Below are 15,686 nucleotides of genomic sequence, written 5' to 3' on the forward strand. Positions count from 1 at the left end.
AGTGCTGGATGTGATGGTTTGCACCCCGTGGTGCCCGGTACTGATTTCCCCTGGACGTCCTCGGTAACATATGGGACCCAGGGCGGAGGTCCAAACATGGAGCCTGCTCCCACTATTTCAGGAATCAACAGTGAATTCATGTAGCCTTGAAACACTCAAATAAAAATTGGTATTTTCTAAAAATAAAAGGTACAAACACCTCTTGTTTTCTTGAACAGTCTGTTTGTAATATTTCTTGAACAGGCAAACAAACATTTAGAGAGAAATAGTTGTTAATCCAGCTTTTTTTTAAATACAGTGCAAGAGTTTGAATGATTTTCATAAATAGGTTTTAATAATCAGGTCATTTTTGATTAGCACCTATATATAATTAATAAATGTATTAAAATGTCAGTATTGTAACTTGTGAAGGAGATATTAGTTTTATCTAATCTCCCCTGTGAAATCAGACGTTCTCAGTCTGAATCAAACTGTGCAGCTATGATCGGGCCCTGACTACAGTCACTGTGCAGGAACACAAATGGAGCCCTTTGATTTCAAATCTAACTCTGTTGTTCAGTGTGTCGACTGTTTTTCTCTGATTGTCTGAGGCCTTTTCATTCACCAAACTCAGCAGTGACATTGCACAGTTAAACCTGTCTAAAGGCTTTGAGACAAAGAGCACAGTGAAAAAACAACAACACTAAAGGTAAAAATATCCAAAAAGTGTTGAACTGCTTTTCATCAGTAAGTCACTTTGTTTTACAGAAATCTTTCTGGTTTCAAATCCATTTCTCTGCTGGTTGTTTTCTGCCTCATAGGATTTTTTTGAGTGCATGAATGCACAAATTTCCCTCCTGACACACACCTGCGTACAAATCTTTAAAACAAGAAAAATAGAATATCTTAGTCATAAGCATGAACTTGAACTTATCTTGAACATTTTTATTCCCATGCAGGGGTTTTGTTCACTTGCGTACTCCCCTGATATTAGAAAGCTTGCACCAAAAGTCTTCCCTTTGAGGAAACCTATTGCATATTTCATAGGGTTCAATTCTTTTGAATGTTAATCTTAATAAAGACCATTCAAAATTAAAATCTGCATTTCATTCCAAGATGGAGTGTCTGATTGAAACAAAAAGAGTGCACTTCATTTTGAAAAGAATCATTAATTTAAAAGTTGATTCGCTTTTGATGCTCTGCATGTTTCATGATGCAGCATCTTAGCTGTGAGATATACCCAGTGTTTATGGGTGAAATTTTGACAAGTTTAACTTAGTGATAAGCTACAAAACAGCACAACAGGCTGTCACCTCTGTTTTTTTGTTATGTTCTCAAGTAGGTGGGCAATCAGGGGAATAGTTTATACCTCAGACAATGAAGTAAAATAAGTTATGGTGTGTTTCGTCCCTGTTATCTATAATTTAATATGGCATTTTGTTTCTTATAATGAAACCAAGCTCCTCAATTCTTAGAAATCCTTGGAAATAAGCTAAGTAGAATTAATATTCATATACTGCTCAAGATCCACATATTAACCCTTCATGTGATTTAAGCTGGCATAAAAGATGAATAAGTCAACATAATTTACATGCATATTAAAGCATTCCGTTTGAGTTTGTTATTTAATTTTTTTTAATAAACCTTTTTTTAAAAACCTGTTTTTTAAACAGAGTTTTTTTCATCATGATATGGTTTAATGATCCAACTGTGTTATAGGCCCACACAGCCGTAGAGTGAAGAATTTTTTCCAATCATCTCAGACAATTATAAAACACTTTTTATTTCTGCTGTTTGTGTCATATCATGTTTCAGCCTGTACATGGTTTATGTCAGTAGCACTCATTCTGCATACAGGAGATAACTGGACACACGTTGACAGAAGTACAACAGTATAGGGATGACATCAGTAGAATACAGAAGGTAATCAGGGGATTCTTCCGGCCTCGTCCTTCTTATGTTTCCCAAACAATATAACACACTGTAGGATTGTCTTTGTCAGGTCTGATTGTAAGGGCTCAGTTGTGGAAAAAAGCATTAAGGTCCTCATACGGAGGCGCCCTGTCGTGGTGCAAGTGCACGTCGTGGAAAGGTGGAATGTTTTCGGAGTGCGCAGCACCGCTGCGCGCGCCCGAGGGCCCAAACGGGATGCTGTGGCCGGGCCGGGGCGTCGTCAGTCCGGAGTAATGCATAGAGTAATGATAGTTCCTGTCCGTGTCAGAGGACTCCTGCTGCCTCCCGGACAGTCCTCCGTTCAGGCAGACAGGAGGACTGTGCTGGCCCTCGTAGTCCGGGCTGTTATAATCAGGAGACGTCCCACCCGTGGGGTACACGCCATCGTACCCAGGTCCATAGGAATGGCTCCGCAGGTTAATCGCACCGGAACCGGGTTGGTAGTGTGGACTTGAGAGGCGGGAGCAGCGGTATGAGTAGGGATGGACGGAGAAAGGAGAGCTGGGCATGTGGAAGCGGGCTCCTTCGGAGCACGGCTCAGTCAGGAAGTTCCTAGTATTGAGTTGCAGACACCCTGCCACCAGGTTGGTGGTGGGCTGAGACAGGCCTTTACACAACATCTGCACGTAGGCCACCACATCTGGACGTTTCCCGTTGCGTAAAATCTCCCCAAGCGCCAAGATGTAATTCTTGGCCAGCCTCAGAGTCTCTATCTTGGAGAGTTTTTGCGTTTTGGAGTAGCATGGCACAACTTTGCGCAGGTTGTCAAGGGCTGAATTCAAGTCGTGCATGCGAGTGCGCTCCCTCGCGTTTGCCTTCATCCTGCGCACCTTGGAGCGCTCCGCGCGCGCCGGCGTCATCTTGCGCTTCTTTGGGCCGCGCTTCTTGGGCTTGTCTCCGCCGTTCTCATCCTCGCACTCCCCTTCCTCTCCCTCGTCGTCGTCATCATCATCGTCGTCGCCGGCCATCTCAGACTCGGCTCGGCTGCTGCCTTCCAGCGGCTCGTCCAGATCGTCATCCGCGAGGTCAAGGTGCTCGTTCTCGTCGTCCTTGTCTTTGCAGTCCTCGCTCTCATTGTCCACCCAGTCGGCCGCGAGCCTTTGGACGTCCGGCAGCACCTCGCTGAACAGACGGCTTAACATCGTGGCAAACAAACTGCAAGAGAGACAGGATGAGGTTTAGTTGGCCTGTTTGCCACCCTGCTGCTGTTCAGGCACCCACAGGTGCGCTGTCAGAGCGCAAGAAGCTTCCCCAGAGATCCCTCTTAATTACTCCTCACTAAAGTGAAATTCACACGGTGTGTATTTCATGGAAATTGAAACTGTATGCAATATTTGTCGATGATTTTCAAGTAGATATAAGCTTTTATCACTGGATTTATTCCCCAGTTTGAAGTTCACCCTCGCTTTTCATCTTCAATGAAATGAAGCTGATTTAGTTTGCGGAAGACAAAAGACAAAAACGCGCCAGGGTTTCTGAAGTGTTTGCGGGAAATATTTTAATACATTTCTCACTTAGGTGTTATTTCAAAACCACAACTTGTTTGGTAATTCTAACATGAACTTATAGTGAGACTAAGGAGAACCGAATGTGAGGCCTTAAAATAGATGTCTCTGTTTTAAAAGGCTTGCTTGTGTAGCTTGTAACATTTTACACTTTTATTTTGCAACAAGAAAGATTTACCAAAAACAGTTTTAAGTGAATTTTTTATTACAAGATCGTTTTACTTTCATAATGCAACAGTCTGGACTAACTGTCGGCCTCCACGAGAGCCTCGGTCTCTCTGTGCTCCTGGCCTGTCTGAACGCGTCCCCCCAGGGACGCATCAAGGGTGCGGGTCCCTCCTCCGTCTTATAAATTACTGACCTGGAGGAATTCCAGCACAGACAGACAGGCCGAAAACCGGAAAGAAGAACCCGGATAACCTTTAGCATAAACATCACATTTAACAGATTTGACAGAATCGACTTGAAAAATAGATTTAAAAGAATGGGTTCTGATTTATTTTTTTAAATTAAAGATCCGTTCTTTGGATTAGATTTTGATATCTTCGAGTTAAAAATGGGGTATTGAATCGTTTTGATATTTTTTTGAAAGTAACATAAGAATACGGCAAAGAAACAGTCTCTGCTGACTCATTAAGCCCATATCTGACACCTCGCGAGACCTCACAGGCCCCTGTGAAAACGTAATGACATTTTCAAGATTGGACCTCAGTTACTTTAGACACGATTCAACTAAATTCAAGAATAAAGACATGAAGTGTGCTTCAGATATTGACCTTGAACATCCTTTTTTTGATAACGTCCATTCATTTTAATTGATTAACCTAAAACCAGAATTTTTAAGTCAAATTTGTAGGTTATTTAGACAGTCACAAGGATAGTTTCAATGAAACACAAACATCATTTAAACCTTATTTCCCTACATTATGTAAGTTTTTTTTCCTTTTAGATTCACGGTATCACACTGTGTGATAATAAAGACTTAAAGTGCAATGATTTCATGTAAATTGTGTAACATTCTAAATTCTTTAAGATTTTTCCAGAATATTCCGAGATCAGCTGTGCAGGTGGAGTCCAAGGACGTTAATTTTTTCTAATCTTCTGAGCACAATGTAATTAATGCCAACCAATACCTTGTCAATTAGCCTGTGTGTGTCTATGGAGAATTCATCCCCCACCGTGCTCTGAGACACACACACACACACACACACACACACACACACACACACACACACACACACACACACGCACGCACGCACGCGCGCGCACACACGCACATGCACACGCACGATTTTGGCTTTATTGTAGGATTTCTAACATTAATGTTACACGACACACTCTCCTTGGGCAAACAATCTACAATGCACGACATGATTTAAAAAATGACAGAGTAGCCTCTGTCTATTTTTGAGCTCTCTGTCCAAACTAAACCTCAATTTAACCTTTTAATCATACCATCGATTTGACAATTGTGTTCTTTATGTCGATCGACCAAAAAATAACACAAAACATGTTTTTAATCTGTCTGATCACGTCGCTTCAGTAAAAAAAAAAGACGCGTAATCTGAAAGAAAGACGTCTCTGATTGGATCATTATCTCCGCCTTTCATTCCTAAGGCATCAACAATTAGTCAAAAACAAGCGTTGATCAATATCTGATGATCGAGTAGTGATTGTAAAATGTTCAACCTACCTCCGTGGTGGAGCTCAGTGACGGGGCAAAGCGGGTTTGTTTACACCATCTCTCCCCGGGTGGGCATCACATCCACACGCCCTGCATGCGCGGATGCTTTTGCAGGAGGAGACTATCTCTGTTTCTGCTCTCGCACCTCTCTCTCTCTCTCTCTCTCTCTCTCTCTCTCTCTCTCTCTCTCTCTCTCTCTCTCTCTCTCTCTCTCTCTCTCTTTTCTTCTTCTCCTTCTTCCTTTTCTTCTGCTGCTACGCCGAGCCCCCTAAACGCGCGGAGGGGATCCGTGCATGTGGCACCTCAGAGGCAGGACTGGGTGGGTTACATACCAGCTCTGATGCCAGGCCCATATGGCTGGCACGTCATTGGCAAGAGCCATCACATGAGAGCCGGTGATTGACATGCGGCCGCATTCACAGAGACTGGCTTCGCCCCGGGGGAGAGGGACTCGCCATCTGTCACCGAGCTGAAAGAGAAAATGGAATAAGGAGTGAATGGCACAAAAAACGCACACTGGATTGAAAAAAAGCTTCTGTAAGCCTCCATCTTTGGTAGAAACGGGGTTAATCTCATATAGAAGGTTTAGGGAAACAATCCCCTTACGAGAAATAATTATCACAATCCTATAACGATTAATTTTGGAATGATATCATTCAGAATATATTGGATTGTTAGAGGATTACGCATAGGATCATGATATTGAAAGATAAGGGACATCTTGTGTACAAATAATCCAAAGAGGAAGTAATTAATTGAGTGTTATAAACAATTAGAAGAACAATTAACCCCTTCAGAGGTATTATTGTGCTAAAAACGGAAAATTCTTACAGCAGATAAGACTGCTGCGAACCACAAAGGGCCGGGATAAATAAGAGACCCGCCATAAAGATCAGAGTCAGGGTGCAATTGCCTAAACGAGTCAATTGAACTGAGCCAAGCGGAGCGTCTTGGTCCGGGTTGCCAGGTTGGCACAGGTGCACGTGGGCGGGCTCGTGCCAAAGGTGGCAGAGGCACAGATTGCGGAGAGGGGCCAGAAGACGGGGCAGTACAGGACAGAGAGGGAGAGAGCGAAAAAGAAAGGGGGAGGCTTATCATCACAATAATGTTGTGGATTTATTTCATGATTTAATTTGAATCTCATGCTTGGGTGGGTAAATCCGAATGATTGTGGTCACTTCTGTCCAGTTCCGTCCTCTGCAGATGAAGACTTGCAGGAGCAATAACCTGGGTCATACCCCAACATGATGTAATTGTGTTAACCATAACTGCGCATTACTAGGACTAAATACATTTCGTTGTCCAGATAGCGGCCAAAATGTACATTTCAAACTGTCTCTACAAACAATTTATAGAATTTGTGAGTAACAATATAAAACATATACAGCAAAAAAAAGTCATTAGTTTCATATCTTATTGTTATTGTACTAAGATTGAAAAGAAAAATTATCAGGAGCTGAAGATTTCCCAAATAAATCATAATTACTTAATGATGGTTTTCTTTCTCATTATCTCATGTTACATTCCCTCCAATTTCAAAACAATGGCTTTCATTTCATGCTGTTTTAGCCCCCAAACCATAAATGATAAAAAAAAAAAAAAAAACTTTATTTTAATGTAAATTATTAATAGATACGTGATATTCATTGTCTTGATAATCAAAATGTAAAAAAGAGTATGTAGATTAGTTTTGAGATTGAAAACAAGTGTGGAATCTAATGTCATAACTTCTTTTCAGGTATTTATTAAGAAAGCAAATAATAATGCTATAAATAATGTTGCTATGTACATTATCAGTCGTGTAAATGGCAGAAGCAGGGATTTCATTTTTTATGTTTCAATAAGGTACTTGTTGCTGCCATCTACTGGCAAACAGAAGTTAGTGCACGTGAAGGGAAACTAAAAGTAACATCTCTCTTTTTTGCTGGACATTAAATAATACATAACTACAGTGGCCCTGAGAGCTCACAGCACTGCAACTTAAGAAAACACATGCAAAAAGACAAAACACAAGCAAATTAAGAAAACATCTTCCTCAATTTGACAATACATGCACAGCATTTAGAAAACGCGCTGCAAAGACCAAAACACAACACATTAGAAAAACACGCTGCAAAGACCACAACACAATGGGGGTGTGTTCAGGGGACACTTAAAAGTGATGCACACGCTTGTTGTTGACGCGGATTTTGAATTGCAGCACTATTAAGGTTCTCTTTACGTCAGTGGTGTTGGAAAATGAGATAAAAAAAATAAGTGTCTTTTATTATTTTTAACATTGTGATCACATGATAACAGCAGATCACTGCAATAGGCTGGATCATATGATCACAATGTTAAAATAAATCAAAAACACTTACTTTTTTATCTCATTTTCCAACACCACTGACGGTAAGAGACCCTTAATAATAATTATTAATATACATTTTATTTAGAAGCGCCTTTCAAAACACTCAAGGTCACTTTACAGACAGATTAACACAGTAAATAAAATAATAGAGCTGTGACTCAAAATCTGCATCAACAACAAGCGTGTCCGGACGTGTGCATCACCTTTAAGTGTCCTCTGGAAACACTTCCGTTGTGTTGTGGTCTTTACAGCACATTTTTCTAATGTGTTGTGTTGTGGTCTTTGCAACCCTTTTCTAAATGCTGCGCATGTGTTGTCAAATTGAGGAAGATGTTTTCTTAATTTGCTTGTGTTTTGTCTTTTTGCATGTGTTTTCATTAGTTGCAGTGCTGTGAGCTCCCAGGACCAGACCGTACATAACAGAGACAGCAGCGTGCACAATGTTTAAATAACAGGTTTATCCAGGTTAGACCAGACCGTACAGAATAAGGTGTGGAAATTGGTGCAATCATTGATGTGTGATGTGCATGAGTGGAGGATGTGTGTGTGTGTGTTGGTGTTGTAGGATGCAAACATAACACCTGGTAAATTTAGGGTAGCATAACTGACCGCAGCCAAAATGTAGCATACCTGTGAGGAGGGAAGCAGTAAGAGAAAGAGAGAGAGAGTGTTAGTGAGACTGCAGGAGCTTAATTTCAACACACTACGCCCAACCTCCCAGAACGGGGCCTACAAGAGGTCCACAATACACCAATACAGGGGCGTGGCATAAAAATATGGGTCCCTTACAAAAGGCTTTCACTAAGGGTCTCTACCTGCATTAACGGCTATTCATTATTATATGTGGGCCCCTCTATCATAAGGGGGCCCACATACTTGGCACACTTTTTCCCTTCAGTCCCATGCCCCTGGACCAATAAGCACCATGAAGAAAATGCAAACCACAAAATACAAACACTACAATGTTACCCACCAATGACTTCCCATCTGCAGTTTATTAGTTTATTAGTTGAAAAACTTTTACAAAAACCACAATAATACATTTTTGGTAGTATGACATGGGATACTGACAGCCTGAACCTTTATATCAAATATGCCCTTGCCTGATTACCAAGACTTCAGATTCATAAGGAGCTTGAAATGTAAAAAGACCAACACTCATGACCGTATTATACATAAACAAACCAAAATGTGTCATAAATGCTAAAATTTCCCATGCTGTCAGAGGAACCTACCAGTACCACTTTAATGAGTCAAAAGGCGTTTTTCGACCGCAGGAAATATACCCGGAACTAGGGGCTTTACCCCTGAGCTACGTGCGTTTTGACCGGAGGAACCAGGGTCTAAATTTAGTTCAGGGGTAGATAATCTCCCCCCTGAAAAGCCCCTGCTTGGGGGGTAGTACTATTCAAAGGTCCTAGGACTTCCGGCTGAACGTAATGGTGTTTGTGGAGTTTACACAGTTGTTGAAACACAGAGGGAGTTCCTGGAAATGCATACTAGTTTAGTTTTTTATAAAGATTTCAAAATATTGTTTAATATAATTTTTTTTTCTCCATACGTCACTGGTCTGATTTGCACAATCCACCCGGGACTTCAGCCCGCCGCCGAAACGCAGACAACAATGGGGGCACAGGAACCTTTTAGTTCCAGGGAAATTAGTTGTGGGGGCTAAAAGACCCCGGAACTCTTGGTCAAAATGCACTTTATCTTGCCGTCAAATTGAGCAGAACCAACCAGATCAATGCAATGTCCCATTTTCCACACACAGCTGCAAAGGGTAGGAATCTGCTTTTGTAACCTTGTCAAGCTTACAACAGTCAGTGCAAAACCTTAGGGGTCTACATGACATAGACATAGACTCAGTAATCTCACCAAATAGTTGCTGAATGGGTATGTAAACTCTTTCTGTAAAATTTGTCCCAATTTTATGAATAAAGAAATGAGCTATATAAACCAAAACAGTTTTTTAACTAGGCATTTCTGCTTTAAACTTGGGCACTAAAACAAGTGTTAATGGCGTTTTCTTGGCTTCATTTGGACAGGTTTTTGCACTTCCATATTGGCTTTGTAGGTGTTTTTTCAAAGCTGATAATATGTACTACAGGTGCAGCTAACCAAAATAAAATACTGTGTAAAAGTCTGTGTGGTGTTTGGAGTCCAGTGTGAAGTTTTCACGGTCTCTGATTTGGGTGCCATGTCATCTGCTGGTGTTGATCCATTGCGTGTTATCAAGTCCAAAGTCATTATGAAGGTATACCAGGAGATTTTAGAGCACTTGATCCCATCTACTGACGATAGTTATGAAGATCCATCAGGATATACCAAATGTTTGCTGACCATGGTATTGCTGTGCTTGACTGGCCACCCGATTGGCTGACCTGAACCCTACAGAGAATCCATGGGGTGTTTCTCAAGATGAAGATGATAAACACTCGACCCTAAAATTTTCTTCCACTTTCACCCCCACACGTTTTCCATTTTTTTCTTAGGACCATACTTTCAGGCACAAACATTTATATAAAATTACTTGACATTTTCCACATCAGCCTCACCAGCAGAGCCATCAGCATCGCTCGTGACACCTCTCACCCCTACCACTCCCTCTTCAGTCTCCTGCCTTCAGGGAAAAGGTAACGGAGCCTCCGGGCCCGCTCCACCAGACTGTTGAACAGCTTTTTCCACTAGGCTGTCAGGATGCTGAATTCCACTCACTACCTCCCCCCTCTGCCCCCTGGACTGTAACTCACCCACTACATACAAGGACTCCACCTCAGCTACTTTTGCAAATTAAACCATTTACTTATCTCCAATATTGTCTGCACCTTAATATCATTTGCATTATTATCTATTTACATTGTTCATTTTTAAACTATCATGGCACTGCACTACCTGCACTGTGTACATAGGCAGTTTTAATTGTATTTTATTATAATTTTATTGCATTTTATATTTAAATTTTTGCTATTTAAGAGCTGGAAGAGAGAAACTGCATCTTGTTTTTCCTGTATGTCTTCGTATATATAGTGAAAATTGACAAGAAAAACCTTTGAATCTTGAATCTTGAAAGAAAAACAGACATGTTTAACCACATACTGCTCTCCAGAATATTCAAATTTACTCATCCTCTGTATGATTTGGTCTGAAAAGCCAGTAAAGTTGCTCTTTCAAGTCATTGAATTGTTGTCATCAATGTAATCACAGATTTTTATTTTGCAACAAATTGGCACCACCTAGTGGTAGAAAGCACAATTTCACTGTGGCAGACAACAACACTCACCACATTGATAATGCTGATGGATCACACTTGATCCATCTTGATCATACTATTGTGATCCTATAGATTATTCCTCTTAGCTCAGTGCATTTTAATGCAGATTGAATGTAACATATGAATGTGGGAGTATTCATCGATATCATACAGCACAAAGTCTTCAAATCAGCTCGTGTTAGGTGTCCAGCGTAGTGTTGCTAAGGCTCGTAACAGCTCTTACCTTATGTTGCACAGTTTTCAAGGACAGCAGTTGAATTGAGCCACAGATGGTCTATTTTTGAATTTCCAAGGTGGAAGATTTAATTTTCATCTACATTTCTATCCCCCTGCAGACAGCTGGCAGAGGCCCAGAGCCTCTCAAGTTCACATCAGTACAGGGTGAACCTTTTGTGTCTCTGGGGAACTGGGATCAAATATAAGACCTCTTGTGATGCTCTGCTTCTCTTCCAGTGTAACTCTAGGGAAGTTGAGATTAAGTATTTGCAAGGCTGTGTGCAAAATTCACAATTAGTCTGGTGACAAAAATTTATGAAACACCCTAAATTATTCCAAAAATTCTGCCCTTCTCACCTCCTTTGGTGCCTCAAATGCAGCCTATTTACATATGTATTTATAAAGCAGTGATTTGTTTGCATATGTAACCTGGAACCTCTATCATTTTTCTCACTGATATACTAACAATAAATGTAAAGCATTTGATCGCCCATGTCAGCAATGTATACACCAAACTAAGCCTCATCCGTCCCTGTCTGTATCGTTTTGTTTTACATTTGCATATGAATGTGTGCTCTCTTACCTCTCCTCCAACTTACCTTTTAAGCACTAACACACCAACACATCCAATACACACGGCTGCCAACACTATTCACTATGAGAGAACCTGTTGCCATGGCAATAATTTCCCAACTGAATATACCTCTTCTATATCTGCAGAACATATGATATGTCCAAGGTAGCCCAAGGAGAGAGCGGAGATCCATATTTGACTACAACCTAACAATATCAAGAAATATGTTCAGAGAATGAAGGTATTTCAGGACAAACTGGATCTCATGAGTGTTGATGATCTGGTTGATATCACCCATATTTTAGTTCCTCATTATAATATATGTATGGAAATAAAAGGAAAACTGACTGAGATCAAATTTGGTCCTTTACGTTCTCAAGCCTCTTCAGTGACGCCCAGGAAGAGTCATGCCAGAACATTCGGAACACCAAAATCCCAAAAGGCATGGAATAGATATTTCCTCTCTTTTATAACAGAAAAAAAGATTAAGTCTGAATCACAAGTACTTTTTTGGATATTGTTTTTTTTCTGCTGATTCCATTTTTAAAACTTTAATTTAAAGCTTCTACAAGGAACTTCTGGGCTGTGAATATTTTGGCGCCCCATCGTGGACAATGTATCTCTTTGCTGATCTTGTACTGAGCATGTTTAAAGCTCCCATGGGGAGTTTTTAACCAGCTGAGAAACAGACTGAAACCGACACTGATGCCTCTTTATGACCTTCAAAAGCAAACAAGACCATGAACAACAACACTGATACCTTCTGTGTTGTCATTTTGAATGCCTTAAACCACTCAGAGGGGGTAAATGTCAGACCACATGATTGACATTTGGCTTCAGAAACATAATTTTTCTGTCTGTTTTCATGGCAAATAACCACATTGAGTGATAAATCTGGCTGCTAAAAAACAGCAGGGTGAGGTTTTTGTTGTAAACACTACTTTTGCATGTACAGAAGAAGAAATGAGAGGTATCACTTTTTCCACAAGGGGGTGCCAAAATTGATATAAATCAAAAGTTCCTCACAGCAGCTTTAAAGCTCCCATGAGGAACTTTTAACTGGTTCTGAAACAGACAAAAACAACAATGAGGCCTTTTATGACCTACAAAATTAAAGAAGTGATTTTTAATGCCCAACTGCTATGAGTGGGTATGTGTCAGGTGAGCCAATTTACAGCACAATGAAGGAGACACCTTTTTTTGTTACAGTTTTCACAGTAAATATTCATAATGACTGGTACATCTGACTGTTCAACAAAAGCGTATGGGTTTAACTTACACAGGAACTAGAGAGGAGGTTAGAGGTTAAACTTTGATAACAGGTAGCGCCAAAATCAGCACAACCAGGAAGTTTCTTACTGTAGCTTTTAAAGATGCATTGTTTCATGTTTCTACAGTGTCATAGAATGGACAAACTGTACGCCTTGCACATTTTTGTGTGCACCGGTTGTGAGAGTAAGAAGAAGAGACCAGTTGTTGTAAAAACTTGACATTTGGAGAATCATACTTATAATGCATTACAGGGGCTTTATTCCTCAACAACCACCATTGCTTCAGCGACAGAAGGGGTGTGCAATATTGTTAAGTATTCCCATTTCTACACACTGTGCCTTTAAGTGTTTTCTGACAGAATCTCATCTTGCCCTATTCTGAATAATAACGTCCAACTTGCACTGAATCTTTGGAGAAGGAAACAAATTCCTAAATACTTTTCTATCTGATGTTCTTACCAGGGGTGTGTCCCAGAAGGTGACAAGGGGTGGCATGGGCCCACCTTGGAATCTGATTTGCCACTAGGGTGACCAGGTGTTCAGCACTGAGCAGTACTGCACAGCATTTTGGTCTCTTGTCCTGCAAATTGAAAGGATGTCCTGCATTTGATTGGCTCTTGTATTCCAAAGCATAGTATTGCTGCCTTTCTTTACCCAATGGATGCTAAGAGGTAAGAAAAGACAGTTAGCATTGCCTATGACAGATGTTAGTCAAGCAGTACACATGTGTGGGGGCAAGGGCTTACTGATCTGTTATGTTACACTTCACTGACTTTTTGGTGGAATATTATGGAAGCTATCACAAAGAAAAGGAGATGCAGCTTCAACAAAGTCTGAAAAAGAATTTACACTTCTGTGAAGCCGGCATAGGGCGATATCCATAATGTTTGCCAGAGTTCGTTTTCAATCGCACATGTAGGAGAACATGACTTGAAGCAAAACTACATACGAGACTCACAAGAAACCCAAGGCTCATTGATAGATATGTCTGTCTGGATACATTCCTCTTGAAACCAAAAGAGGATTGCCAAACAGATAAGGTAACAGCAGCTGAAACATAACAAACATTTACAACACTGTGCAGCTTTCACAATCATACTGGTCAACAGACTGTGAAAGTATGCTAGCTCTGTTTCTCAGAGACTTTAAATAAATCTCAATTTGGCGTACTAAAGCAGTGGCCTTAGGTTGCTTGCACTTGCCTCAGTGGAAATTAGTGTGTGAGAGAGTTAAAGAGACTAATGGTTCAAATTGATGAGACTGGGCATGAATGACAGTTTAAGAGCTGATGAGAACAAGGACTTTACTTTAAAAAGTTCTTGAATATGAAATCTGAAAACATGTCCCAAATTGCGTCCCACAAACCTACTCTTTGTCACACATTTTTCTTGTTGGTATTTGGTCAGCTTATTGGCCACCCAAGATGCCACCCCAAAATCTTAATTCTGAATTTTGTGGTTCAAAATTGCTGACAGCTGTACTTACTGATACCTTGTATGATATTATTGGCATACACTTCCATTACCAATACCAATACTGGTATCAGCATTAGAACAATTCTAACTTCTGAGCCATTCAGTCTCTTTATATCAAGGACAGAGCCTTATGAACATTGCTTTAATTATATGAAGTCTTCATACACAAAAGTGCAATTATCAGTATGAAATAAAAGCTTTTGGGATTGTGCGACAATGAAGGCATCTCAACCAGTCCTCATTATCCAGCCTTCAAATAGACAAGATCAAAAAAGAGAGACCACATAACACCAATTCTTGCCTCCCTACACTTGCTTCCGGTCAGCTACAGAATTCATTTCAAAACCCTTCTGTTCGTTTATAAAGCACTTCATGGTTTGGCCCCACTTACATCTCAGAACTCCTGTCTCCTTATCACTCTGTCAGATCACTCAGAACATCACACCAAAACTTCCTGTCTGTCCGAACATCAAGGACAAAGAGATATTGGGACAGGGCCTTCTCCATCTGTGCCCTAAAACTGGGGAATTCTCTTCCCCCCACCATCCGATTCTCCCCCTGTCGAGACTTTTAAAAGTCATCTCAAAACGCACTTTTATTCATTAGCTTTTAACTGCCCCTAACCACACTGGCTCAGATACTCACTGCACTGTTAATTGTATTTGTATTAATTGTATTTCTTGTCATTACTGTTGTTATTAACAACCATACAAACGTCACGCCTCAGTACCATGGGTGCCCGAGCCTTCAGCTGCTCAGCACCCAGACTCTGGAACTCCCTCCCCCACACATAAGACAGTCAGACTCTAAGCTCAAAACCCACCTTTTCAAATTAGCATATTCCCTTTAACTGAACTCTGTGCACTTTACTAGTTTTCTTTTCTTTTTTCTTTTATATTATTATTTAGTCTGTTTGTTTTAATGATGCATGTTTTTTTATTTTATTCCCTGTAAGGTGACCTTGGGTGACTTGAAAGGCGCCTCCAAATAAAATGTATTATTATTATTATTATTATTATTATTATTATTATTACTGTTAATTTCATTTTTAATTATATTGCTTTCTCACCACTCTTCTTTCCCTCTCTCTTCCTCTGTTTGTGTGTTTTTTTAATTTCATTTTCTCTGTGTTTTCCTCATTTCCAGTTCCATCTCACGGAAAGTGTACTTATTTTATTGTTGACAATATTTGACAACATTTTGTACTGCAGGTGCACCGAATTTCCGACGGCAACTGAAAGCATCATAAGCTTTGGCACGATCTCACCCACTTTCACTCTTCTACACAAACAGCATAGGTCCGTATAACAGAGAGGGAGAGAGAGAGGGAGGGAGAGAGAGAGGGAGGGAGAGAGAGAGGGAGGGAGAGAGAGAGAGAGAGAGAGAGAGAGAGAGAGAGAGAGAGAGA

General features: G+C 40.5%; 1 protein-coding gene and 1 long non-coding RNA gene across 6 annotated transcripts in view; one reads left to right on the top strand and one right to left on the bottom strand.

Moving 5' to 3' along the window:
• LOC117829719 overlaps positions 1–158 on the top strand; it is a 31,945-nt gene extending 31,787 nt beyond the window's left edge. Inside the window, exon 3 of the long non-coding RNA XR_004634678.1 lies at positions 3–158. This is a non-coding gene — a long non-coding RNA (uncharacterized LOC117829719). The remainder of the gene's footprint in view (positions 1–2) is intronic.
• Positions 159–1,738: 1,580 nt separating this feature from the next.
• On the bottom strand, positions 1,739–11,620 carry LOC117829717 (neurogenic differentiation factor 2-like). 5 transcript variants are annotated; one of them, XM_034707347.1, is made up of 3 exons: positions 11,558–11,620; positions 5,131–5,590; positions 1,739–3,087 (listed from the first exon to the last, which is right to left on the bottom strand). In XM_034707347.1, the coding sequence occupies exon 3, from the start codon at positions 3,072–3,074 to the stop codon at positions 1,998–2,000; it is 1,077 nt and encodes a 358-aa protein (XP_034563238.1). In that variant the 5' UTR covers positions 3,075–3,087; positions 5,131–5,590; positions 11,558–11,620; the 3' UTR covers positions 1,739–1,997. The 5 variants fall into 5 exon arrangements, with proteins under 5 accessions (XP_034563238.1, XP_034563239.1, XP_034563240.1 ...); XM_034707348.1 differs by lacking the exon at positions 11,558–11,620 and adding an exon at positions 8,053–8,069; XM_034707349.1 differs by lacking the exon at positions 11,558–11,620 and having other exon boundaries at positions 5,131–5,611.
• Between the last annotated feature and the right edge of the window lie 4,066 nt (positions 11,621–15,686).

This window comes from Notolabrus celidotus, chromosome 18 (genome assembly GCF_009762535.1).
Source record: "Notolabrus celidotus isolate fNotCel1 chromosome 18, fNotCel1.pri, whole genome shotgun sequence".
NCBI lineage: Eukaryota > Metazoa > Chordata > Actinopteri > Labriformes > Labridae > Notolabrus > Notolabrus celidotus.